The sequence below is a fragment of the Ambystoma mexicanum genome, chromosome 3q (assembly GCF_040938575.1).
Source record: "Ambystoma mexicanum isolate Mex_15411 chromosome 3q, UKY_AmexF1_1, whole genome shotgun sequence".
In the NCBI taxonomy this organism is placed as follows: Eukaryota; Metazoa; Chordata; class Amphibia; order Caudata; family Ambystomatidae; genus Ambystoma; species Ambystoma mexicanum.
The window spans coordinates 190,790,806-190,818,002 of NC_090926.1; the positions used below are offsets into that span (position 1 = coordinate 190,790,806).

At 47.4% G+C, this 27,197-nt stretch overlaps 1 protein-coding gene across 1 annotated transcript in view; it reads left to right on the plus strand.

Annotated features, from left to right (window-relative positions):
- Positions 1-9,072: 9,072 nt before the first annotated feature.
- The window catches only part of LOC138582304 (retinol dehydrogenase 7-like), a 268,937-nt gene continuing 250,812 nt past the window's right edge, over positions 9,073-27,197 (plus strand). Inside the window, exons 1-3 of the mRNA XM_069653466.1 lie at positions 9,073-9,255; positions 10,037-10,377; positions 12,276-12,534. Of these exons, the coding sequence (XP_069509567.1) occupies positions 10,062-10,377; positions 12,276-12,534 (575 nt within the window). The 5' untranslated portion in view covers positions 9,073-9,255; positions 10,037-10,061. The remainder of the gene's footprint in view (positions 9,256-10,036; positions 10,378-12,275; positions 12,535-27,197) is intronic.

Consider the following 27,197-nt stretch of genomic DNA (forward strand, 5'->3'; position numbering starts at 1 on the left):
CTCCCTAGCTCTCTCACATGCCCCCAACACTCATCGTTTCGTGTGATGCACTTTCATTCCCGATCGCTTTTTCTATTGTAACGGTGGTTATCCTGCCGAATAACACTGGTTATGTGAAAACATTTGAGCTGTGAACTTGGTCCCCAGTCCCCTCCCCCACCTCTACGCCGATGGCATTTCCTCCCTTTTCCTCCTCCAAATGGCATTTTTGCCACTTTTTGTTTTCAGCAATCCCAGTTATTCCCATTATAAACATGGTTATCCCTTGCATTGAGCAAAAAAGAATGGCAGTTTTTTCATTTATGAAAAGCCTCTCTCCTGCAAAGCACCATGGGAGCTACAGCTATCATTTTGGGGGAATGTGGCACCCCCTTCTCCATCAAATATTTTAACAGCTACTGGATTAAATAACCACAGACCTTTCCCGTAAAATCAAGTCAACACTTTGTGCCCAAGTTGTTTCCTGCCTGGTCAAATTCTGTCCCGTGGTTTTTGCTGTGTGCTGTGCGGAAATTTGGACTTTGTTCTCAATAGGCAAATGAATGGCAGTGGCACGAAAACAAGTGTTTCTTTACTTTCTTAATAACCTTTTCATTTTTAACAAATCTTTCCAAAAATGTACAGTCTGGGGGGCCCGTGACAAATGTTTTGTTTGCAAAATATCAGTCAAATCCGTCATGCAAGTCTAAAGTTATTAACAATTAAATTTTTGGGTTTCCTATGGATCTTGATACTCAACTTAACTGCAGTGCGGCGACTGCCTAGTGACCCAATGAAATCACATAAGAATTGCAAACCAATATAGAAGGAAATAGTGTAAGGTTGGTACAGATAAAGGGGATAGAAACAATACTCATTGCTAGGAACACGAGGACAAATTGTTGCACGAAATTCGTGCATCAGCACCATCGTCATTCTCAACACTGAATATTTAGGCAGGCTGCCCTGGAGTCTCGCTGCTGGGTCACGCATAGTGGTGAAGGTTAATCTTTGCCTACGTAGGCCAAGCAACCGGAATGTTTGTGGCGGCAAGTGTTTTTAACCAACATCAGGGTTTATTCACATCCAAGACACGTACACAAGGTGGAGGCGTCTTCCATGCAACAAAGATCACTGCTTTCATTCTAGTAATATTTTTTTGCTGGCTTTCCCTCTCAAGCATTTCCTCAACTATTTACTCCAGTTCATACATGAAACCCTGAATACCAGCCATAATGTTTGAGGGTTGAAGTTGTAGAAAAAACACTGTGGGGTAAAAAAGGTGACATTTTTGTTTTTTTAAATAGATGAATGCCTTGATGGTTCTTTTTTAAATGGTGTTTAAAAGAAAAGTGGAAAGAGAAAAGAAAGTCATTTTTATAAAAACCGACATTTCAAACACAACAGCAATAGGCATAACGATGGAAGGTGATCAATTACACATGAAACAACATACTGATCCAAGAATACTTTTTATATCTGGTTTAGCAAACACATTTGTCAATTATGTAATAATTATTGAAAAGCGAAGCACATGCAGAGAAAAATTATTTGAACTAGTATAAGTACCTTTTTGTGTTCTATGCATCGTAGTTGGTAGCTGAACAGAGCAAAAAACGGAATCTTCAAGGCCAGGAATAACATAGACAGGAGAAACTCCAATGTTGTCTGAGGAGAAAGGGCTTGTTGATTTATTAAGGACGCGCCAGTACATTGTGTACAGGGGAAGTTTGCCTGAGTCAAGCACAGGCGTGGTGTAAGCTTAGAGTTTGCATCTGCTGATGTCAGCTAGAGGAGTGCGAGTTATGATTTATTTCCGTCAGAGCACTACAATTTACGGCGATAGATCACCAGATTAGATTATAACAAGATGGCGGTTTCCAACCTGCGCGTTTCGCATCTGTAAATGTCTGGAAATCGAAGGTAAGATGCATTGGGATAAGAAAATGTAATCGATCGATATATGCCCAAAAGTACATGCCCGATCTATTGGGCGAATCAAATTCCTGGGAACTTCTCCTTTAACACCTTTTTTACTGCTTTCTGGGATTTTGGAGGCAGGGTTTCATTTCCACTCCTCCTTCAAACACCACTTGCTTTTACGGTAACACATTTTCATGCTGGCATAAAACCAATGGATACCTATGAATGCACTTGTTTTTGGCATGTGCTGAAATCCATTACAAATGCCTTCCAGAATCTTTACTTACAGGGGGCATTCACACTTTCCCTAAGTGTAGTACAAAAAAAAAAGTCTTAACCTGCGACCTCCATATTTTCTAGGTTTTATTTTGCTCTACGTCTTGGAAAATGGGAGCATTTCCTGCAGGGTACTGTATCTCATGAAAGTGTAGACCAAGACCTCTTTGTGTGGTTTCCGCTGTTTTCTAAAATGAATCCTATTCTTGCTCCTAAACAACGAGTGGCTCTGCCCCAGTGCTGAACCAACGAGACAGAACAAGAAAACTGTTGTAATGGCTTTTCCGGTTGTGCTCTTCACGAGCGTGGAATTCTCAGGAGAATTCTACGCTCGTGCGGAGTCGTTGGCAGTTGGAAGGAGAGGAGAGACGTAGTGAGAGCGGCCGAGGACACGGCTGTTCAGGTTGAAGAGAATAAAGTTGTTTCCAGCTTACCTGGCTCCTTCGCGTCATTACACTGGCGACGAGCTTCAACCTGATACCCACGCGCCTGACGAAGCCGTGTGTCCTGTTGTTGTGGAGGCTCTCCTTCAGCCCAGCAGCCTGGTCGCACTCTCCGCAGCAGACGGTCCTCTGTGCCTGAAACTGGTGTCTTCCGTGCCGCGCTCCCGGACGTGGTCGAGCGCGGTCCACAATGACCACCACTGTTGTTGCTGTCTGCAGACGGTCCTCTGTGCCTGATACTGGTGCCTTCCGTGCCGCGCTCCCGGACGTGGTCGAGCGCGGTCCATTCCAGACACCAGTTGCCGCGCTCCCGAGCTGAATTGAGCGTGGCGTTGACAGCCTCCAGCTTTCCTCGCAGGTGAGGCCGCGCACGCCCTGGAGGGGATCCAGCCCGGGTGGGTTTCCTCTCCTCGCCGCTTCTCCTGGCGGTTTGCCAGTGTGATTGAGCCACGTCAGGGATTTTAACGTCCCGCCTCCAGAGGAGGAGGAAACGGCCCCTGTGGCTGTAAAGGGGCGGATTTGTCTGGAAAGGGGCGGATTGACTGCAAAGGGGCGGATTTGTCCTTTCTTCGTCCACAGTTAACCCCTAAGGTCCCAGGGGTGTCTACAGGCCCTTATTAACTAACTCTCCACGTTTTACCAGCAGAAGAAGGGCGGATTTGTCTGGAAAGGGGCGGACTGACTGCAAAGGGGCGGATTTGTCTTTTCTTCATCCACGGTTAACCCATGGTCCCAGGGATGTCTACAGACCCATCTACACTAACTCTCCACGTTTTATCAGCAGAAGAGTTTTTGTTTTTCTTCCTCTTACTACATCTGCTGAAAGTGCCATTAACCCAGTTCAAGTGTCCTTGGGCCCGCATCTATACTGCCGACTGCGTTTTTTTTTTGTGAGGTTTCTCCAGTTCCGTGTTGCAAGTTTGTTTCTACAGCATTGTTTAGTAATGCAGCATAGCAATGCCCGTCCTCCCCCCGCTTTTTTACCCAACCCGGGTGAGCCTCCCATTGTATGGGAGCTTTGGGTGGATAGTTTCAAAGTGTACCTTAGAGCCTCAGGGGGTTCCAGGTTATCGGACGACGATAAGGAGGCGGCCCTACTTAACTGTCTCGGCACGGAGGGTCTAAGGATCTTTAGGCATCTTCCAGAAAACAACATATTGGCGTTGCCCACTGGCGATGGTGAAGGGGAGGGGGGCCAGGTGGTGGTGTTGGCTTATGAAACTGCTCTCAAGAAGTTGGAGGTTCGTTTCGGCAAGAGAGCCAACATAGTGTTGGAGAGGTATCACTTTTTCTCGAGAGCGCAAGGGCCTGGTGAAAGTATTGACTCCTACGTGACGGCTTTGCGCACCCTTATTTCGACCTGCAAGTTCACGGGCCTTATGGAGGAGTACATTCGCGACCAGATCATGATGAGGACAAGCGATTCCAAGGTTAGGGAGAGGTTATGGACGGAAAAGGACCCTCCTTTGGATAAAGTGATTGAGATAGCCCGCGCCCTGGAAGAGTCCAGGAAGAGTGTCAAAGAAATGACTGAAAAAGTGGATCTGGTACACATGGTTCAGCCACGCAAGGCAGAGGATAACCGTGCCAGGGACAAGGACCAAAGAGGAACGTTTAGCGCCAAAGACCTTTGCAAGAAGTGTGGCTGGCGAGGACATGTTGCAGGGTCCAAGGAGTGTCCTGCTTCTGCGGTTGTGTGCAGGAAGTGCAAGGGGAGGGGGCATTACGCCCGCATGTGCAGGGGTGGTCCGCAGAGGGAGAGTGTGCGCATGGTGGACCCCGATGGGGCCGATGAGGATGTAACGGTGGTTGGGTACGTCAGTCCTTCGCAGGTACCGGGTGTGCGCGCCAAGGAGGGGGCGTTATTGAGTGTGGGACCCACTAAGAAGAGCGCATGGGCTACCCTTAATGTGAATGGGGTTCCCCTTAGCGTATTAGTTGACACTGGCTCTCCTTATACCATGGTCTCTCCCGAGTTGTACAAGGCTAAGTTTCAGAAAAAGGTGTCCGATTTGATTCCACCTGACATTAAACCTTGTGCTTATGGGCGTGTCCCCATTGAAGTGTTTGGTTATGACTGGGTTCACATAGAGTTCCACGGGCGAAGGACTAGAGGTAAACTTTATGTGGCACACAAGGGTGATCCGGTTATTGGTTGGGATGAACAGGCAGCTCTTGATATCGAGGTTCGCCCGGGTAAGGCGGTCCCAGTTTTGTGTGTGAGCAAGGAAGGTGGGGATGAGTGGAAGGATGCTAGTCCATTGACAGCTGATGTGCTCCAGGTCAAATTTCCCACGGTGTTCTCCTCTACCTTGGGTAAGTTGCGTGGTTTTTCCCACAAAATAGTTTTGAAGAGGGGTGCTATCCCGGTGGTGCATAAGGTCAGGCGGGTGCCCATTGTCGCACGGGATCCACTCAAGGCAGAACTGGACAAACTCTTGGAGGCTGGTGTGATTGAAGAGGTGGAATCCTCAGAGTGGCTGGCTCCTATTGTATTGGCGCGCAAATCTGATGGAGGCATGAGGATGTGTGTCGATCTCAGGGATTTGAATTGCAGTATCTGGATTGACAGACATCCCTTGCCTAACATCAACGAAATGCTCTCTCTGGTGGGCGGAGCGTCTCATTTTTCCACCCTTGATCTATCCTCTGCCTACCACCAAGTGGACCTTCATGTTGAATCGCGGCCCCTCACCTCATTCATCACCCCGTTTGGGGCTTTTCGTTTCCGGCGAATGCCTTTTGGTTTAGCCTCCGCCTCTGCTGTTTTCCAGCGAGTGATGCAGAAGTTGTTCTCCGGTGTGGGAGGCGTAGAGTATTTTCAGGACGATATTTTGGTGTGGGGCAGGTCGCACAGGGAGCATGATGAGAGGCTTTTGCAAGTTCTTGGCATATTGGAGAAGAGTGGTTTGACAGTCAAATTGAGTAAATGTAAGATTGGAGTGGGGAGCGTCACTTATCTTGGACACACCTTAGATGCTAAGGGGATACATCCTAAGGCTGATTTGGTGAAGACGTTGTGTGAGGTGTCACCACCTGCCAGCAAGGACCAGCTGAGGTCATTCTTAGGGTTGGCCGAATATTACAGCAGGTTCATTCCCACGTACTCTGACAAGACTGTGGCCATGAGAGCGTTACTCAAAAAGGGTGTTCGTTTTGACTGGTCTGAGTTGTGCCAGCGCGAGTTTGAACATTTGAAGGCTCTAGTCGATCAAGCTCCTTCTTTGGTTTCCTTTTGTCCCTCTAGGAGGACGGTTTTGACCGTAGATGCGAGTGAATACGGTGTGGGTGCTGTACTTGAGCAGTGGCTTGAGGGGGCCTTCCGCCCTGTTGCCTTTGCCTCCAGGGTACTCAGTGAGACAGAGCGCAGATACGCCGTGATAGAGAGGGAGGCCCTGGCTGCGGTCTGGGCATCGAAGCACTTTAGGACGTTTTTATGGGGTGTGGAATACACTTTGCGCACCGATCACAAACCGTTAGTGCACGTTTTAACAACTAAAGGATTGGCCCAAGCATCCTCCAGAGTGATGCGTTGGATGGCTGACATGGGGGAGTACAATTTTAAGGTCGAGTATGTGCCTGGTGATAAAAATGCAGTGGCAGACTGTCTCTCTCGTTTTCCACGCCAAGATTCGTATGCTGGGGATCCGGTACAGAATGTAGCAGGGGATGAGTGCACGTTGGTGGCCAAAGTGTTTCCTGCAATCAGTGAACAGGAGTGGGATATTGAGTGTGGTCGGGATCCCGTTTTGAACAGTATTAAGTCAGCTCTTGCGACTGGTGCGGGCAAGGAAGATTTGAGTAAGTCATTTGGTCAAGTGTGGTCAGAGTTGTCGGAAGGTCCATGGGGCATCGCTAGAGGTTCTAGGTTAGTTCCACCAGAGTCTCTAAAGGGTAGGATTGTGGAGTTAGCGCATGAGGGTCACATCGGGAGATCTATGACGAAAAGGAGACTCCGAGAAGGGTATTGGTGGCCCAAGATGGATGAGGAAGTTGAAAGGGTTGTTAAGGACTGCGCAGCCTGTTCCGTCAGTGATAAAAGTAAGTCGACCCTAGCGCAGCCAATTCACCCCGTGGAGGTGCCCCAAGATGTGTGGTCCAAGGTGGCGGTGGATATCATGGGGCCCATAGACGCCTTGGGAGGTGGGTTGAGATTTTTTGTGGTATTAGTTGACTACACCTCCAGGTGGGTGGAGGCCACAGCTTTGTCTTCCGCAACTACGGAAAAGGTAATTGAGTTTTTGGCATCAGTGTTTGACAAGGAGGGTGTACCTGCAGGAGTTGTCACCGACAATGGTCCTCAGTTTGTATCAAGTGCCATGCAAGAATTTTTCTCTAAGTTAGGGATTCGTCACCACAAGGTGGCTTTGTACAACCCAGAGGCCAATGGGTTAGTGGAGCGCATGAATCGGTTTGTGAAAGGAGCGGTTCAGTTGGCGATCGCTAATGGCTTGCCGTGGAGTAGTGTGGTGTCAGAAGCACTCAAGGCATATATGCTTACCCCTTCGTTCCTTACGGGTGTGTCTCCGTTTGAGCTAATGAGGGGAAGGAAGCCTGGGTCCAAGCTGAGGGTCGCTGCCTTGGGGGGTGGTGTTCAAACTCGTGTGAACATGCAAGAAGTTCTCGATAGAGTTCGCGCCAAGCAGGATGTGTTTTGGCAAAGTCAACTTAAACGGAGGATGCACTTGTGTGTGAAAGTGGGTGACCATGTAGTTGTGAAGAATCCCAGGTTCGTGGCCAAGGGTTTTAGCAAGTTCATGCAGCCATGTATGGTGACCAAGGTTGGTCGTGGCTATGTAAAGTTACAGGACGGAACCAGATGGAGTTTGAGACGTGTGGTTCCAGTGGAAAGTCCTGGTGACATCTGGCTGGAAGAAGATACTCTCTACGCGGGGGGCAGGATAGGAGTTTTGATGGAAATTGGACAGCTGCTCCTTGTGAGGAATCGTGTGGTTCCGCAAATGACAGTAGTGGTGGTGGTACGGTTGCAGGTGGCAAGGGAACGGTTAGGTCTGGTGATGATGCGACTGATTGTATTGCGTCCGTTCCGGGGTCCACGGGGGCCAATGGTATGGTGGTAGTGCCAGCACCTATGGGTGCAGGAGTCGGTGAGAGTATGAGGGTCTCTTCCCCGGAATGTGAGGGTGTTGCGCCTCTGGGTGGGGGAGTTGATGAAGTTTCCCAAAGTAGTTCGCAGGATTCTGTGCTGTTTCCAAGGGAAGTGGGGTCTACTATGCATAATTCTTCTGGGGAGACTAGCAATGACACAAATATCTGCCCAAGGAGAGTGAAGAAAGTGCCAGCTAAGTATAAGGACTTTGTCCTAGAGTTTGCCGATGATTGAGGATTTTATGTCATTCTTTAGGACAATCCTTTTCTCCTTCCTACTAAGCAATTTCTTTCTTTGTGTTTCTTTTGTTTTCTCTTCCAGTTCCTTCACGTGGTGTTTGGGGCATGTTCGCGCTCATCTCCTGTGTGTGTGTGTGCGCGTGTGTATGTGTGTGTGTGTATGTGTGTGACGGGGAGAAGTGTTGTAATGGCTTTTCCGGTTGTGCTCTTCACGAGCGTGGAATTCTCAGGAGAATTCTACGCTCATGCGGAGTCGTTGGCAGTTGGAAGGAGAGGAGAGACGTATTGAGAGCGGCCGAGGACACGGCTGTTCAGGTTACAGAGTTTGCATTTTATGGCGCATGTAATTATGGGTCCGGGAAAAATAAGCACACGTTTTCGCAACATTCCTGAATAGACATGCTCAAATGATTGTGGTAGAACCGTCTGTACCTTTTACGTACGATATGGTTACTAGATGTCTGCATATCACGGGAGTCGGGAACACGCTACTCCGTTTCTGGTCTTTGCTTTTACAGTACGTCTGCTTTTCTAGTCCATTGTATTCTCTGGTACATCTGGGATTATTCGCTTTTACCTTTGACTTTATTCTCTGTAACTTGAAAGTCTCAGCTAAAAAAATAAAAATCACTTACGCTGCCATGCAATAAACACGTATATACATTATCAAACACTATTATAGAAAGGTAACTTAAAATAAAATGTGTTTGTTTTTATTCCAGTGCAATTGTCCTCAGTGTGGTGGGTTCACAGAACATTTTGTCCTTTTAGTGAGATGGGTGGAGCTATGCAAATTATGCACATGTTTGGAGTCCGGGCTATGGGAGTGGCACAGTGCACAAGTGACCATCGGGCACACAGTGAAAGTTGGTATCTATGCATTTATACTCTGCTGGGTAGCAGCAGGGGAGGAATTGGGCAGGAACAAGATGTAGCCCAGCTTTGGCAAAAACGGTCTTGGGGGAGCTGAGAAAGCTCTTTACCCCGAGTCTTGGAGTCCCCTGAACGTGAACGCTGCGTGCGTCACATGGCTGAGACACAGTGGTAGAACATTGCGTGCGTCACGTGTCTGCGTCACGTGAGACAGAGCGGCGAGGAAACTTCTGTCAGCAGCAGAGAGCTTCCTCAATTTGGGGTGGGGATTTTATGGCGTTGTAGTTCGCCGCTCAGCTGAACACACAGAGAAACAGTGTTTCCGCGATATACAACGACTTCACAGACTGCACTTTGCTCAACAGCGTAACTCAATCAATGAAATCGTTAAAAGCTGTATATATATTTTTTGGTAAATACTATTTACTTCTTAATGCTACAATTACACGAAAGAGCTTGGCATCACATACAAATCTTGACTGATGCACTGAGAAGCTTATTGTATCATGTGTGTCCAATCCCAACTCCTCTCAACCAACAAACCTACAAGCAATGCCTCTGTGTCTCCTCCGAACCTGCACGTCTCCTAAGTTATACATTTTACCTTATTCTCAAGCAATGTCTCACATTTACAGTTTTCACACTTTGTATCCGAGAGGGCTATAAAACTGATTCCTCAAGGTTGACTGTGCGAAGTCCAAAGCTATATATATGTCTGATGCTTTGCACACATTTTACTGTCAGGGTGACCATTCTGACAGGGTAATGAGCACGATACCAAGTGTGCATTTCATGCTTAGAAGGAATGAACGTTTGAATTACTAGCACAGACAGTTTGATAAGTTGCTGGTCATTATTATGTTGCCCAAAATGCACTTTGTTTTTATGCAAAGCAGCCAGCATCCTATATTAAGGGCATGCACATCATCTGATGCTTACCTCTTCCCCCAGTTCCACCCATACTTCTGACATTCTGACCCCAGTTGCACCCACACCTCAGAACCCATGCCCCCTCGCAAAGGGGAGGGGGGAGTTCCCCCAGTAAAATGTGGCAAATTCCAGCACTGGGTTGCAGTAAACCATGGCCAACCGTGGCTCATATTTGTCAGCTAGGAGTGTATTTTTGGCTCACCACAACATTGTCAAACAAATGCCTGGTGGAACATATTGTCTTTATTTTTTCCCCACTACAGATAAATACCTACACTACAACCCATCATGTGGTTGTACCTCGCAGCTTTACTCGGCCTGTACTTTCTCTTCCGCTGGTACCGGGAATGTTTGACTGTTCCAAACCTCCATGATAAGTATGTGCTGATCACGGGCTGCGACTCTGGCTTTGGGAACCTGTTGTTGGCCCGTCATCTGGACAAGCGCGGGATGCGCGTGCTGGCCGCGTGCCTGACGCAGAAAGGGGCGGAGCAGCTCAAGGAGGCCACCTCCGAAAGACTGCAAACGGTCATCCTGGACATCGCTAGCAGTGAGAGTGTTGCTGCCATGGCACAGTGGGTGAAGCAACAAGTGGCAGACAAAGGTGAGACTGTTGAACTGAATTCATCCAATAGGGCCTTGGAATGTCAAGCTCTGATTTTGGACAGGAAGTAATTGCATAATCTCATAGAGTGCAACACAATTGTTGGATCAGAAAGGGTGAGCGAGAGCGGAGAGAGGGAGGAAGAAGGAGAGCAAGAGAGTGCATAAGAGAGAGATACATTGAGAGGGCGAGAGTGACAGAGAGGGTGAGCGAGAGGGGATGGAGAAGGAGAGCGAGAGCGAGCGCATTTGCGAGAGAGGGAGAAAGGGAGATGTAGAGGGGAAGGAGAGAAACACAGAGTGAGAGACAGCTAGGGAGAGAGAGCGAGAAAAAGGGAGAGGGACAGAGAGAGAGAGGGATGGAGAAGGGGATAAGAGAGCGCATGGGATAGAGAAAGAGTTCAGGAGGGGAGAGGGAGAAAGAGAGAGACAGAGAGAGCAGAGAGAGAAAGTGAGCAATGACAAGGAAGAGGGTAAGCGAGAGATAAAGAGTAAATGGAAGAAGGAGCGTGAGTGCAAAAGAGTGCATGAAAAAAGGGAGCGAGAGGAAGGGAGAGTACGAACAAGAGAGAGCTCATGGGGGACAGCGTAATGGAGCGAGACAGGGAGATCCAGAACAAGCGTACAAAAGAGACAGAGAGAGAGAGAGAGCAAGAGAGAGAGAGAAAAAGGAGATGGGGAGATGGAGAGACCGAGAGAAAGAATGAGGGAGTGGAAGAGTGAGAGAGAGAAATATATAGTTTGGCACACCATCGTAGACATTATCAAAAGTCCTGTAATAAAGCGATGGCCATTCTTTATCCTTCAATATCTCCAATGCCTAAAAAGCAGCAGAAACAGGGCTCTTACTTTGGCTGCAAAGGTACAAGAGGGAGGCAGATGTAAGTTGAATACATTCCAATAAAAGTAGTGAGCAGTCCTCGTCACCCTCTAAGGACGGCATAGAAGATGGAGCTTCAGGGGAGGGAGGCAGAACTAGTTTGATGTGGAAACGTGGTTTTAAGTTACAACAGTATATGGATGCAGTTAAAAGCCCACTGGGAGGGAGAAATACCTCTATTATCTCTGTCTACAAATTCTCCACTGTTTGAAGATCAAGTTCACGGCATGTTATATCAACCTGGTAGACCGGTTTAGACCATAAGGGTCATTTTGTCATTCTACCTGACTTGGGCAGGGGCAGTCTTGATGTTAAGCCTCGTCGGATTTATGCGACCGCAAACCCAATCACACTTAACGGATATTTGCATGTTTAAAAATGCATGCGCTGCCTTTTGGGTGGTCTTGCTTTCCCCATCAGTGAGTTTACAAAAAAGAACTCTGAAGTTCTCTGGTTGGCCGAATATATTGAGGACCAGACACACACATATTTGCGGGTGCCTTTACAGCAGTTTTGCCCATGCCTACTTGACATCCCTGGGCTGTGGCAAGCTTTGTTTTCCCCCTAAATGGAGGTAACTGCTAAAACCACAATACTAGTGCCTCTGGGATCCCCATCACCGCAGGGATGGCGAGAGGTCGAGTGGTGCACACAAGGCACTTGTGTAGGAGGAAGCTCCAGATGATACAGCACGTACATACAAGGCAGGTAAAACGGTCTTGCCATGTGGTGTGTGGTGTGTAGACCAGACCACTATGAACTGACCATCTGCCAGGATCTTATTTAGCAAAAGTCACAGATTGCCAGAACATGTGCAGCTGTCAATGTGGAAAGGAGGACATTTCAGAACTATGCAATACCTCTCAAAGTGTGGTAGTCATGGGGTAGATTCTGTTACCACGTCTGCCATACTAGCATTGTGGGACATCACCTCTTTCCTAATAGACCAATCTGCACATAGCACTTGTGTGCCAGTCTCAGGAGGCCTCCCATCTGACTCTTCTATTCTCTCCCATCAGGGCTCTGGGGCCTGGTGAACAATGCCGGAGTGGGCTTTCCCTTTGCCCCCATTGAGTGGCTGACCAAAGACGACTTTGCAAAGGTGATCAACGTGAACCTGCTGGGCACGATCGATGTGACCGTGAGCCTGCTGTCCCTGGTGCGGCAGGCCCGGGGCAGGATCGTCAATGTGAGCAGCGCCGCAGGGAGGCTCGCCATAGTTGGCGGAGGATACTGTCCTTCCAAATATGGAGTGGAGGCGTTCTCTGACTCTTTGAGGTGAGCACCACAACTTTTAAAGTGATAATTGTGGACAGGTGTGTCATTTGCTGTTCCACAGAGGTTGGAATTCAAAATGAAGATCATTGTGCTTGAAAAATGCAAATCAAAATACATCTTACAACTGTGCCATGAGAATTATGTCCATGCGATGAATGTAACACGAGGATGAATACGAGTAAACCTCAGATTGAGAATGACCACCTACATTTATAAAACCAAAACAGGCCTGTAGCCGGAAACATGTCGAATTTTCAGGATGTCCCTCATTAATATTCATTAACATATTTGCATACAACGATTCTAAATGAATGCAAATGTTTTCTCATGAATATTAATGATGGCTATGCTGGAAACCCTCAGGATTCCGGCTGCAGGCCTATTTTGGTTTCATAAATAGGAGTTGGACAATCCTGCTCTAGGACAACTGAGCATCGTTGCCCTCAATTTGAGTTGAAGCCAGAGGCTAGAAGCACCACTAATCACCATTGAGTAGCAAGGCTAAACAGTGAGACCAACCTCTAAGAATGCGAAACTCTAAGAATGCGAAAAGAGATTGTGTGGTGCAATACGGCGCTACGCGCGTACAATGAAATAAGATATCAGGCAACTTTTGTATATATCAGATAAATATAGCAAACAAGCACTGACAAAGTCAATAGGTTTTGGCTTTCATATGTCAAGTGATTCTCAAATGACCCAATAATGCAATAATGTCATCATATGCCTTGTGTGGTCTCCATATACAAGGGTACTATTGGAGTATGATGCGTCCATGCTCAAATGCCTGGTAAGTCATCATAGGTAGGGTGCAGCTTTGCAGTTAAAGCCATAATTTGATAGACTAAAAGTCCCTAACAAGGCCATCAAATGCCTGATATGGTTACCATGTGAAATATTTAGCCCATCATATCCATCTGCTGCCAACAGATGCCAAGTCAACCTCCAATGCTTCCATAATGTAATTATATGCCTGATATGGTCATATGCAATATGGACTTTATAAATACTCTTTTTACTGATAGGGTGATTTCTGTGAATTAAGAAAATGCCTACTAATAAAAGCCTTCCAAAACAGCAAGCATTATGCACCGCACCATGTTAACTGTCAACAGGAGAATATCCCGCACAAATTAACTTTCAATGTTGCATTAGATGGGCATTGACAGATAACACTCACTCAACAAAAGGCACCAACATCCTTCATACCATGACTAAAGTACAACGATAAAGGTCACACTATTTTAAGCGATCACAGTCACTAAAGTACCGAACATAAAACAGACAAAACTTCAAACAAACAAGTAGGACAAATATATACTTGTATGTCAACTCTCGCATATCTATACTCTGTCATTAAAATGCCAGCAGCAGCAACTGGTTGCAACTAACTCACACACACTGGGCCTGAATCATGGAATCGGTTGTAGAAGGGACACGCGCCGAGAAGGACCCTGCACGAGCTGTGGCGCCGAAAAGAAATTGTGCTCCTTGCATATTCATGGATTCAAAGGCGCATTGCTAGCCGTCACACAAGTAAAAACAAGCTGTGCAAGGAACGCCCACAACACGCCCCCACGCACACCAAAAAGCAAGCCAAAGGCCAAACCAGGCGCAAGCGTCTGCATCCACCCCAGAAACACCATCCAGTACCCCTGTGAGAAGGCGCGCCTGTTAGGGAGAATTCTCCAGAATGGCTAATTTCCCTTACCTACTGAGTCCCCCAGCAGCTTTGCTGGATTTCTAGGATTCATTTTTGTTCACCTGGTAAGAGTGTGAGCCTTTTTTCCCACTCTTGTGTTTTGCTGTGTGTGTTTAAACATTTTCTTGTGTTCATAGACTGTGGAGCTTCACCTACTCCACAGGCATCATCCTTTTACTGTGTGTTACGCAGCACCTTCAGTGCAGTGACACAGGGTTGTCTTTTAGGCTTCCCAACTCAGACTCCATTTTCTGGGACTGACTACTGTCTCCCAGAACATGTAAAGTTGCCATTGACTTTATTAGTCTCTTTAAAACCATAGACCCAGTACAAACTATCTTACATAGAGTACTGGAAAGGGTTAATACTTTTCCCTTTTTGTCTATTTCTCTTGGAGCATTGTTTCGCTCCCTTTTTATTAAGACTTGGATGGTGGCAGTGGTAACTACCCTATTTTTCCTACCGCGGTTATCTTAAATAACCCTGGTATTGTTTTAGGCTATCTCGGTAGCCTCGAACTTAAACCCGCAAGACCATATACGTTTTCATACATTTCCAGCTGGGTTTATTTGCCATTTCTTTTTGAAAATGTCTTTTTCGTGTTTTACTCCGCGCGCCAAACCAGGTTTGGTTCCTTTGATCACCGTCTTTTTGAGGGCTTCTACACAGAAGCCCTCTTTAGGCGCCTGTATGTCTGTGGGGGACAGGATGTGAGGGAGGGGTTTAGGACTCCCTGCACAGGGTATCCTTGGAGACCCATGTCGCTCTCTGATCTGATTGGCTGTGGTGACTGTCCCGGCGGGACAGCCACCCTGCTGTGTGATTGGCAGCCAGGCTGTGTGAATGGGGGAAAACTGCATAAAAAGCAGGTCTCTGGGTCTGGAAAGGCAGAATCGCCACTGGAACGAAAGAACCGAAGAGGAACTGACAGAAGAGGACCCCTACAATGACAGAACCACCCGGTGAAGCCCTGCTGCAGGTCTGAATCTTCATACTCCAACGACCGGGAAAATCTGCAAGGAATCTTCTCCCCTTGAGCTGGTGGGACCAACCAGTTCATCCAAACTCCAAGCCAGGCCTCGCTCCTCAGGTCGAATTTGCTGTGCAGAGCTACAGTGAATCGGATAGCCAGGAAGGACCCTCCAGTCTTCCTACTTCGTGTCAGTCCGACAGTCGCTTATGGAACCATGAGCCTGCAGGACCTGACAGGAACGTCCGCCTCAGCTACAGCTGCTTCTTTGTTTTAAGGTACTGTTCGAATACGGTTGTTCGTTTCGTCCAGCCGCGGTGAAGGTGTGTGAAACCTTTTGCCAATCCGAGGGCTTGTCCTTCTCTACTCTTTAAACTAACCTTTCTGCCGACCAACTCTATCCGGAACTCTTGGCAAAGACTTAACCATGAACTACCCTGAACTGTGTGATCTTGAGCAAAAGACTTTTGTCCTATTGACTTTGCCCCTAAACCTTTCTGAATTGATTCCTTCACTGTAGTTCCTTTTTCTAGATTGCCCTGCTTACTTACCTGTTGGTGCACCTCAATTTGTGTCTAACTTTGTCTTTCCCTCCCTTTTTAATTATTGGAGTGCCATTTTGCTCACACTTCATTTTTTAGCTTAACTTGTCCAAAATCTATTGGGAGTGGTGTGGTGTATTAAGAGTGTGATTTTTCAACTGCTTTATTTTAGTGAAATATTATACAACTGATGTGTAAATAAATGTATATTCTTTTACTCATAAACCTTGAGTCAGTGTTTGTTTGAATCATAGTAATTGCTGTCCTTTGTGTAACTATTGATACTGCTCACGTACTCTGCTCACTTACTCTTGAGATAAGTCTGGCTGCTCAGCCATCGCTACCACTTTACTGTGTAGTATGGGCTCGTACCAAAGGTGAATTTGTACTGTCACTTGTAGTCTTAATTTTGTGTGGTGTTCCCAAAGGGTACTGCATATAATTCTGCCTAACACTGGTGTACAGCGGTGAAGATCAAGTATAGTGATTACACTTAGAGTGCTGCTATTACCTTGGATCAACTAACCACAAGGCTAACATCACTAAAAAGCAATATTAATCATGTCTGATATGGAAAGCTACAGTCAGGAGACCCTCCTTAGTTACTCTGTGGATTATATAAAAAAATCTGTGCAGAGAAAGGGATTTCTCTGCTAAAGGCAAAAAGTCTGAATTGGTTGAAAGCTTGTTAAAGAACCAAAGTCTGGGGAGTGGGTCTGAAATGCCTTCCTCTCCAGCAAATGTCGAAAATGATGAGGACGATAATGTGTCTGTTATTCTTGAAGAGTTAGATGAGGCAATTGAGTCTCAAAATGTAGGCCTCACACCCCCTCTATCTGCTCTACCACCTAACCCTTTGTCCACTGGGACCCGATCAGGTCCTACACTCAGTCCTGAATTCATTGCTCTAGAAAAGATGAGGCTTGAATTGGAATTTAAACGTTTAAATGCTCCAACTGAACAAAAGCATCAATAACTAAAGCTCAGAGAAATGGATATGAATCATGCCTTAGAAATGAAAAAGTTGTCTTTGGAAAATGCTTCTCTCCCAGAGTCTTCTAGGTCTTCCAGTCCTAAGAGACCTCGTATGCCTAAAGAAATTGTGGGTATGTATGAGGTTAAGCTTGATATTTTGGATTGGTTGGCAATGTTTGAATATAACCATGGGATTCAAGACATTACAGGGAATCAGTTGCGTCCTTGCTCTTCTCTAGGCTACCCACTGTTGCATCTGATGTTGTGATGGAGTTGGGGGAGGTGGATAGGATGGATTATGAGTGTTTGAAGCTAGCTTTAATTGCTAGATTTGGGAAGACCCCTTCCCAGTACCTTAAGAGGTTTAGGACCCTCAAAAAGCATGATGGTACCCCTTGGGCTACCTGGGTATGTGAATGTTTGAAAAACGTAGATGGTTGGGTTAAGGGTTACAGAGTAAACACTTATAAAGGTATGAGAAATCCTGTTATGTTGGAGTTGGAGTCAATTTATGATGCCTGCTCACCTGAGCTCAGACAACACTTGGCTGATTCTAAGGTGATAGATCCAAAGAAATTAGCTAAGGCTGCTGACTTGTGGGTTGCCAACAGGGCTACTCACAAGGTTTCTGGGGCAACTCAGAAGAAGGATGAGGGAAAGCAGCCAAAGAAAGATAACAAGGAGAATTCTAATACCTCCAGTCCAAAAGGGGGCCACAAACAGCAACATAAGGGTAAACCACAAGGGAAACCGAATCAAGCTAGTACACCATCTGGACCCAAACTAGATGGAGGTCAGAACCAACCCCCATTCATCAAGACATTTGGGAAATGTTATGTTTGTGGGTCAACTGACCATGTGAAAGGGGATCCCAGATGTAAGGGTAAACCTTCATGGGCCCACACTGTCTCCTTAGCCTTCTCCCCAGAGGAAGAAGTACCTATGGCAAGTGGAAACTTTCACCTACTGGCTGATGAACTCATGAGAGTCTCAGCTAGTGTTTCTTTAGTGTCCCTGGGCTTGTGGGAACAACATAATTTAGATGTCTATAATTCCATCCCAGATAATACTAAAGAGTATTTTAAAGATAGTGTTCCTGTGAACGGCCAGGAGACTCCTGCCATCAGAGACACTGGAGCCAGCATAACTGTGGTGGATGAATCATTTTTCAAGATGGAGGATGTTGCTAAGGCACCCAAACGCCTCACCAAGTTAGCTGGAGTCCTGTGCAAATGCTTCCCCAGTTACCAGCTCTCATCCAGTGTAATGATATGACTGTCAACATACCTGTTAGTGTGCAGAGTGAAGTACCTGGGAGAGTCCTGTTGGGTAATGACCTGAAAAGTCTTGGAGTTGTGTCAAGTACCCCCAGGCCTCCCAGTAAAAGGAGACAGGAGCTCACTAGGCCTGCAAGGGAGAGTACCTTAAGAGGCTCTCCAGAGGAGTTGATAGAGGAAACTATATATATATATTTTTTAATTTAAAAATGCATTTGGTTTACATCTTAAACCTTACATTTATGAATCGTTCGAATTATTTATTTCACATATTAAAATCTTTGATTTTCGTGCTGTCGTTTCCTGAGGTTATAGTTTCCCAGAAATGTATGATCGCCGCAACCATCTTTCTATTATTTCCCATGAGGATTTGACTCCATCGTTCCTCTGTTTCCATTTCGACGGGTGCACTTTGGTATTTTTCACTATATAACAGTCTTTTTTGATTGAGTGCTTCGCATTCCATTATTACATGGTAAAGGGTTTCTGTTTTCCCCAACTTTAGGCAGAATCTGAAGTCACTGTTCGCATTTTTGTTTAAAGTCCATTTTCCCCGCACTTCTCTTGTGGGGAGTAAATTTAATCTCAATCTTAAGAACTTGTCTCGAATTCTTCGATCAGGGTATAAATTGAGGCAATGTGTCACGGAATTCCCCCTTTCTCACCTGGGAGCGATCCTTGCAGGATTTCTTGGGCGGTGTCTTCGTTCGCACGGACCTGGACTTGTATAAGCCAGCGCGAGCCTCTTCTGACTCCAGCGTGCATTCAGAGTTCCGGGATTAAGATACTCCGGGATCCAAGAACGATGAAGATGCGCACACGGTGCATGAGTCCAGGAAACAAGGAAGAAGGAAGAGGGGTATGGGAATGGAATTAGGAGGTCCAGGAACAAGGATAACAGAGTAGCGAACTACGGAGCACACTTCTAGTTGCTGCTTGCAATAGCATTGAGACGTGCGCGGCCGCATATGGAATGTGGGCAAGCCTAAGCCTTCCAGAAGATCTTTGGCAAAAGATAGAAGGTTTTGTGTGGAAGATGGTACTGACCCTCCCTAAATCAGCACCTATGGCGGCGATCCGTGGTCACCTTGGTCTCATGTCCCTTGCTGCATCAGTGGAGCAAGGTGCTCTCCAACTATTTAGGAAAATTGTCTCCCCTGACATCCTCCCCATCTTCCAGGTGGTAGCACAAGAAATCCAAAGAGGAGGGTGCAAACCACTAACTGCTTGGGTGAAGAAACGGAAAGACAAATTGGAAGAGATAGCCTGCTCGGAAGAACTCTTAATCTCAAATCCCGGGAGAGTAAAAGAGAAAATAGTGCAGCAAGATTGGATTTTGACAAATGAAAACATTCTGTCACATAAACTCCTAAAAGATCTTCCGCCTGGACACAATAAACAAAGTGGCATTAAAATACTGCGATAAATTCCATGAAAAAGCTTTGAGAAAAACGTTCATGCGAGCCCGGCTAAACATCCTACATACAGGAGAAATTCTGGCCATCAGATCAAAATCTACAATAGCTTCATGTTGTCTATGTGAAAACGCTGACCAACTTGAAACTGTTAGTCATCTCTTGACGTCTTGTCCTGCACTGTCTTCAGAAAGAGAGGCGTACTTGGCACCGCTAATATCTTACCCTTCGGCAATAAGCGAAGAGACTGGCTGGTGTCGGCTTATTTCTGGCGATTCTGCCAGATGGTCGAGGGCCGCAGCCAAACTTTTGAACATTGCTTTAAAAAAAGCAACTCTGGGAAATTTCAATTGTCAAAGGGCTACTGATCAGTCTGAGGACAGCAGTGTACAAACTGGTATTTGACCTTGACCTTCTCAAGAATGAAATTGAGAGCGGTTTCCGAAGTAGCCTCATAAGACCTATTCGCAAACAAAACGCAAAAGTCTATTTTGTAAAAATCTTTTACTGATTAAATACAAATAATCAAAAAAACAAAAAAATAATGTTATACAAATGGTGTGTAAATAAATGTATATTCTTTTACTCAGAAACATTGAATCAGTGTTTGTTTGAATCATAGTAATTGCTGTCCTTTGTGTAACTATTGATAGTGCTCACTTACTCTTGAGATAAGTCTGGCTGCTCAGCCATCGCAACCACTTTACTGTGTATTACGGGCTTGCTCCAAAGGTGAATTTGTACTGTCACTTGTTGTCTTAATTGTGTGTGGTGTTCCCAAAGGCAACTGCATATAATTCTGCCTAACAGCGCCGTCCCCCGCAAGCCCAGACTGCACCCCAGCGAAAACGCGGGACCTCCCTCGCATGCTAAGGCTGCACCATTGGAAAAACACAGGCGCTCACTCCCAAAGCCAGACTGCACCCCAGTGAAATAGCGCGCCTCACCTCGCAAGCCCAGACTGGACCCCAGTGAAAACGCGGGCCTCCCTCGCAAAGCCAGACTGCACCGCAGTGAAAAAGTGGGCCCTCCCTCGCAAAGCCAGACTGCACCCCAGCAAACTTGTGCGCCTCATCTCACAAGCCCAGGCTGCACCCCAGTGAAAACACGGGCCCTCCCTTGCAAAGCCAGACTGCACCCCAGCAAAAACACGTGCAACACCTTGCAAGCCTAGGCTGCACCCCAGCGAAAACGCAGGCCCTCCCTCACAAAGCCAGACTGCAACCAGCGAAAAAGCATGCAACACCTTGCAAGCATAGGCTGCACCCCAGCGAAAATGTGGCCCTCCCTTGCAAGCCTAGACTGCACCCCTGGGAAAACGCAGGCCCTCCCTCGCAAGCCCAGGCTGCACCCTCCAGACTGGACACCACCCCAGCCCCCTCCTGTCTGGACAACACCCAGAGCCCCCTCTAATCTGGACTCTCCCCAGCTCCCTTCACCTGTGAGACCCCCCCTAAGCAGCCCCCTCCAGACTGGATACCACCCCCCAACCACCCTCACCTGTGACACTCCCCCTGGCAGCACCCTTCAGAATGGACACCATGCCCTAGCTCCCTCCAAACTGGACACTGCCCGACAGCCCCTCACCTGCGACACCCCCCAAGGAGCCCCCTCCAGACTGAACACCACCCCCTAGCCCACTCCAGTCTGGACAACCCCCAGCCCCCTTCACCTGTGACCCCCCTAAGCAGCCCCCTCAAGACGGGACATCACCCCCCAGTCCCCTCACCTGTGAAACTGCCCCAGAAAGCCACCTCCAGTCTGGAGACCACCCTCCCCAGCCCCCCTCACTGATGACACCCCTCCCAGAAAGCCCCTCCAGACTGGACACCACACCCCAACCCCCTCACCTGTGACACCCCCCAGGAAGCCCCCTCCAGACTGGACACCACCCACCAGCCCCCCCACCCGCATGTTCTTCCCTGACAACTGGCACATGCGCACACGGTGCCCCTCTGTGCATACACACATCTACTTTTGATTTTTGAACTTTGCAAGGCTAACATATGAGTCATGTATGTATTTCTTTCTACCCTGGGTGCCCCTGTGTATTGCGTACCACTATTCTTACCTTTCTGTTAGCTTTCCTTGGTTCGCGTATGGATTTTTGGTGTTGCTGGGTGCCACTGCGTATCGCCTACCACTTTTTTATTATTTCAGAAGCTATCCTGGTATCGCGTACGCATTCTTCTTGTCTTAGCGGTGCCTGTGCATCATGCATACCGTAATACCCACACTTCGGGTACATTTGAGCCTTGCTGGACCACACAACTACGTCTTCCATCACGTAGACTGCCCCCTCACTCATATTGCCAAGGACAATTACTTGGTGTGCCTTCCATCTTTCAATTACACCTGGAACATGAGTGGAAAGGCCCCATGAGGGAAAAGGGGCAGACGGGCCAGGGTCAGGGATGTGATGTGGAAGCAGCTGTCTCAGCCCCAGGTGGTCTAGGACGTGCTGTGGAAGCAGCTGTCCCAGCGCAAAAGGGTAAGGGACGTGCTGTGGAAATAGCTGCCCTGGTCCCAGGGGTTAATGCCACGCCCCAGGCTACTTGTGGTCCGGCATCTGGATCCCAAAGTGGTCCCAGCCACGCAGGGGCGGCAGCAACACCTTGTGGCAAGAAGGCAAAGCCTGCACAGCAGGAACAGGCTCAACCCCATGACATGGCACAGGACACTGGCTCGTTCAGGAAGAAGAGCTTCCATGATGACAAACTCAAGATCCTCATGGACTACGTGACCATTCACCACCGTGACATGTGCCAGCATCCGGGAAGCACACATACAACTGCTCAGCATAAGGTGCATTGCCAGCATGTCACGGATTTGATCAGCATAAGGTGCATTGCCAGCATGTCACGGATTTGATCAGTACCTTACGGTTTGAAAAGCGCACTGCTGCACAGGTAGTGACGTACTGGAATTATCTCACCCCTCACACCAAGTCCAAGCTGGGTGCCAACCTGGCCTCTGCAATGACAACTGGAGGGGAGTCACCAGAGGAGGAGGAGCTGACCGAGCATGAAGAGGCTATCAGCCAATTCATTCTACTGGAGCAGGTGCAAGGCGTGGGAGGCCTGGAAAATTACGGGAACACGTCCGGTGAGTGACCAACATTGTGCATCCTGAGTATGTGAAGTAATGCACCAGTGATATATGGGCTCCATACGGTGAGCCTGTTGCCATGTAAGCAGCCAGATTTTGAAGTGATTGCAAACGTTGGATCAAGCCCTAAGGTTGTGCCAAATAAAGGGAGTTACAGTAATCTAGCTGCAAGATCACCATGGCCGCCACCACAGGTGGACGAAGGGGGGAGGGAATCATAGGAAAGTGTTTTAGTTGGAAATGGCCGGATTGACACACAGCTGTTATTTGCTTGTCCATGGACAAGGATGCAAACAGTACTACACCTAGGTTTTTCACCTTGTCCACCGGAGTAGGAAGAGGGCCCTAAGAGAGAGGCCAAAAGAAAGACACCCAAAGTGTAGGGTCAGGGGGGCAACCCACCACCATCACCCGGTGGACGAACAAGAGAGAGCTCATGAGGGAGAGCCTAATGGAGCGAGACAGGGAGAGCCAGTGCAAGCGTGCAAAAGACAGAGAGAGAAAAAGAGAGAGAGAGAGAGAGAGAGAAGGAGATGGGGTGATGGAGAATCCAAGAGAAAGAATGAGGGAGTGGAAGAGTGAGAGAGAGAAATGATATAGTTTGGCACACCATTGTAGATTGTCATACTCATCTGTGTCTCTGCAGGAACGATGGACAAGCCTCCGTTGACCGCGAGTCTTTACTTCCCCTGTTTCACCGGGAGGAATACCTTAATCTTTAGTAAGGTGTGCACTCCATCCTGCATTTGCAGGGGCGCGATTCACTCATGTGATTGGTGCCAATGTCTGTAGGCTGAGTTCAGATGCCAAACGCTGTTTTATGCCTTCACAGCGAGGCCGAAAGTTCAATGGGCAGAGAATGTTGAGTGTCCAAAATTGTCTGTATTGTCTTTGTTTGCCGGTATTTTTGTGGGTGAGTAGTGCTGCGTGTAGAAGCTAGCTGCTGGTAGGTTTGCGCAGCGCCTTCAATTCAAGCGCGCCTGGTAATGTCTCTCCCTTTCCCTTGCAGGAGAAATTATGTGGTATTAGCGCCTCGAGTCCGGGTTCAGCGCTACTGGAGACTTGATGGTTAGGTAAGTTTGCACTGAGGCTTTTGGTAAGTATGCACCACGTAGAGAGGGAGAGCGCAGTGAAATAAGTGTCTACGTTATTGGAGCGAGTGCAATGAATAATGTCTCTTCTTTCTTACAGGGGTTTGTGCGCTCGTGCAACTAACCTGGATTCCAGCGTCGCGGGAAGATTCAGTGAGTATGCGCAGCGTTACTGATGTGCGCGTGTTAACGCTGTTCTTCTTTGTTCTTACAGGTGCCGGTGTAGAAGTCCCCTCTTGACTGGAGATAGCTGCGGCGTGGAGTAAGAACCAGGTAAGCTGAAGCTGAATGATCCAGAGTGGGTAAGCAGAAGTAGGATGATCCGGAGCAGGTAAGCAGAAGCAGGATGATCCAAGCAGGTAAGCAGAAGCAGGATGATCCGGGGCAGGTAAGTAGAAACGGGATGATCCGGAGCAGGTAAGCAGATGCTGGCTGATCCAGAGCATGGCAAGTGTGTTGCTGATATAGCTCACAGTAAGCAACACGAAGCACTGGAAGAATCTTGGTTGTGGCTTATATAGCCAGCCACACCCAAACACTAGAGAACTCATGAGTTATCATGCACTTCCTGTTTGGCAACAGGAAGTGGTAACCAGGAAGTTACTACAAACACTAGGAAGGAATGAAAAGAGGGATTTGTTATGGGTTCTTTGTGTGCCCATGCCAGGCCTGCTAAGCCTCCACCCAGTTTGCCCCAACTACCTGCCTGATACCCATGACAGTCTTCCCCTCAAGACCCCTCCTAATGGTGTGTTTGAGGGCTTTGGTTTCTCAGGATGGTCCCAATGGAATTTCCACACCAATCGGGGGGCATGCACATGCGTGCTGGGTTCCCCTTCCAGTCAATCAAATAATACAGGGTCTTTCGTACTTGTTTGGAATCTAATATATTCTTTACTTCATATTCTGGTGCTTCTTCACCCACTTGTATGGGTGCGGGAGGTGTGGAAGTTCGGGTTCCTGGGTGTGCTGGTTTTAATAGTGACACCTGAAATACGGGATGTATACGCATATGTTGAGGGAACGCCAGTCTCATGGCTGCTGGATTCATTACTTTTTCTATTGTATACGGGCCGATGTATCTAGGCTGAAATTTCTTGGGACCCTTTAAAGCAATGTGTCTAGTTGCCAGCCAGATCGAGTCTCCCACTTGATAATCTGGGGCTTTTGGTCAATGGCAATCAGCGTTTCTTTTCTGTGTTTCTTTGGCTTGCTGTAGGTTCATGCTGGCTTCTCTGGCTGCTTTCATGATGCTGGCATGTAGAGTCTTTACTGTGGGCATTGCATTCTTTTCTGGCGGATCGTAGACCGACGTTCTGGGGTTTCGACCATGTATAGTAAAGAAGGGTGTTGCTTGGGTTGATGAATGTGTTGAGTTGTTGTAGGCATACTCTGCCATCCATAGAATTTCTGTCCAGCTTTGGCTTGTTTGGTGTAATGGAAAGCGCAAATACTGTTCCATGGTCTGGTTCATACGCTCGGTTTGGCCGTCCGTTTGAGGGTGGTGACTAGAAGACATACAGACTTGTACCCTTGCCAGGGCACAACATTTTTTCCAAAAATGAGATACAAATTGGCTGCCTCTGTCAGAAACGATTATGGTAGGGAATCCGTGTAACTTGACAATTCCGTCTAGAAAAACCTGTGCCAGGGTCTGAGCTGAGAGAATACCTTTTAGAGATATGAAATGGGCCATTTTGGAGAAGAGTTCCACTACTATGAGGATGGTATTATAACCTGAGTTAGGAGGTAGATCAGTGACGAAGTCCATTGATACTGTGTGCCAGGGCGCTGGTGGAATGGTGATTGGCTGAAAGAGGCCGGCTGGTTTTTGCCTGGATGTTTTGTATTGTGCACACACCTCACAGGTGCCTATGTAGGTGGCAATATCTTCTCGCCAAGTTGGCCACCAATAAGATTTGCTTAATTTCTCCATGGTTTTGGCTATACCCGGATGGGCTTCTAACAGTGAGTCATGGTAGTCTGATATGATTGCTTGTTGCAGGTCCGCAGTTGGAATGTAGAGTCATTTTCAGTAGTATGGTAGATTGTCTTGAATGGTGAACTGATCTCCCTTTGTGTCCCAAGCCAGTAGGTCTTCTTCAGACATATTTTCTTTTATTGTTTCCTGCAGAGTATTTAACAGAGATGGGCTGATGCAGAGGCCGAGAATTTTATGGCTGGGTATGATCTCCACCGGGTTAGGGGCATTGTAGACTTCCTCTCCTGTGCCAATGCGGGATAACGCATCCGCTTTCCCGTTCTTAACTCAGGGGCGGTAGGTGATTACAAAGTCGTATTCCATTAAGGATAGGGCCCCACAGAGCTGCCTAGAAGACTGAGCTTTTGCCGAGCATAAGTATTGCACGTTCTGATGATCTGTTATTATTGTGATGGTGTGTTTTGCTCCTAGTAAGTAATGTAGCCATTCACACAGTGCGCTTTTGATTGCTAGGAGTTCTTTCTCAGAAATTGCATAGTTTAATTCTGCTGGGGAAAATTTCCTTGACCAAAAGGCAATGGGGTGAAGGCATCCGGTTTCAGGATTTTGTTGAGACAATACGGCCCCCATGACAATGCTTGAAGCGTCCAATTCCATGATGTACGTAAATCGGGCTGTGGGTGTTGCAGAATTGGGACTGAGGTGAATTTTTCCTTGAATGCTCAGGAAGCTTCTTCCGCCGCTGGTGTCCATTCGAACATTCGGTGTTTGCACAGCAAGGACGTTATTGGATGTACAATATGTGAGAATCCTGGTATGAAGCGTCGATAAAAGTTTGCAAACCCTAGGAAACTCTGCACTCCCTTTACCGACATGGGTGAGGACCAGGTGAGGATTGCCTCCACTTTTCTATTGTCCAACTTGATCCCCTGCGGTGTCTGAAACTCCACCTCCGTGACGTGGAAGGAGCATTTTTCTAGCTTTGCGTACAGTTGGTTTTCACGCTGTTTGCAGAGTACAGCTCGCACGTGGGTTACGTGCTCTTGGGGAGTGGTGGAGTAGATCAGAATGTCATCAATGTAGATGACTGCGCAGACATCGAGGAGTTCCCGTAACACATCATTCATAAAATGCTGAAACACAACCGGGGCATTGCAAAGCCCAAAGGGCATGACCTGGTATTCGTACAAGCCATAGAGGGTACGCAACGCAGTCTTCCACTCGTCCCCTTTCTTCATGCGTACCAGGTGATATGCGCCGCGTAAGTCTAGCTTGGTGAAAATCTTCGCTTGTCTCTCCTGGTCTGTGAGTACTGGTATCAGAGGTAACGGGTACTTATTTTTTATGGTGACTTCATTTAGGGCCCGGTAATCAATACATGTTCTTAAGACCCCCTCTTCCTTCGGTACGAAGAAGAGAGGGGAGGCGGCTGGTGACTTAGATGGTCTAATGAAGCCATTGGCCAGGTATTGATCCAAGTAGGTCCGTAGATGAGTGTTTTCTTCCTCGGTTAATGCATAAATGCGGCTGCATAGTACTTGTGCCCCTGGTTGCAGGTCGATCTGGCAGTCGTCAACTCGATGTGGTGGTAGTGTATTAGCTTGCTCCTTTGCGAACACATCCTGGAACTCCTGGTATTCC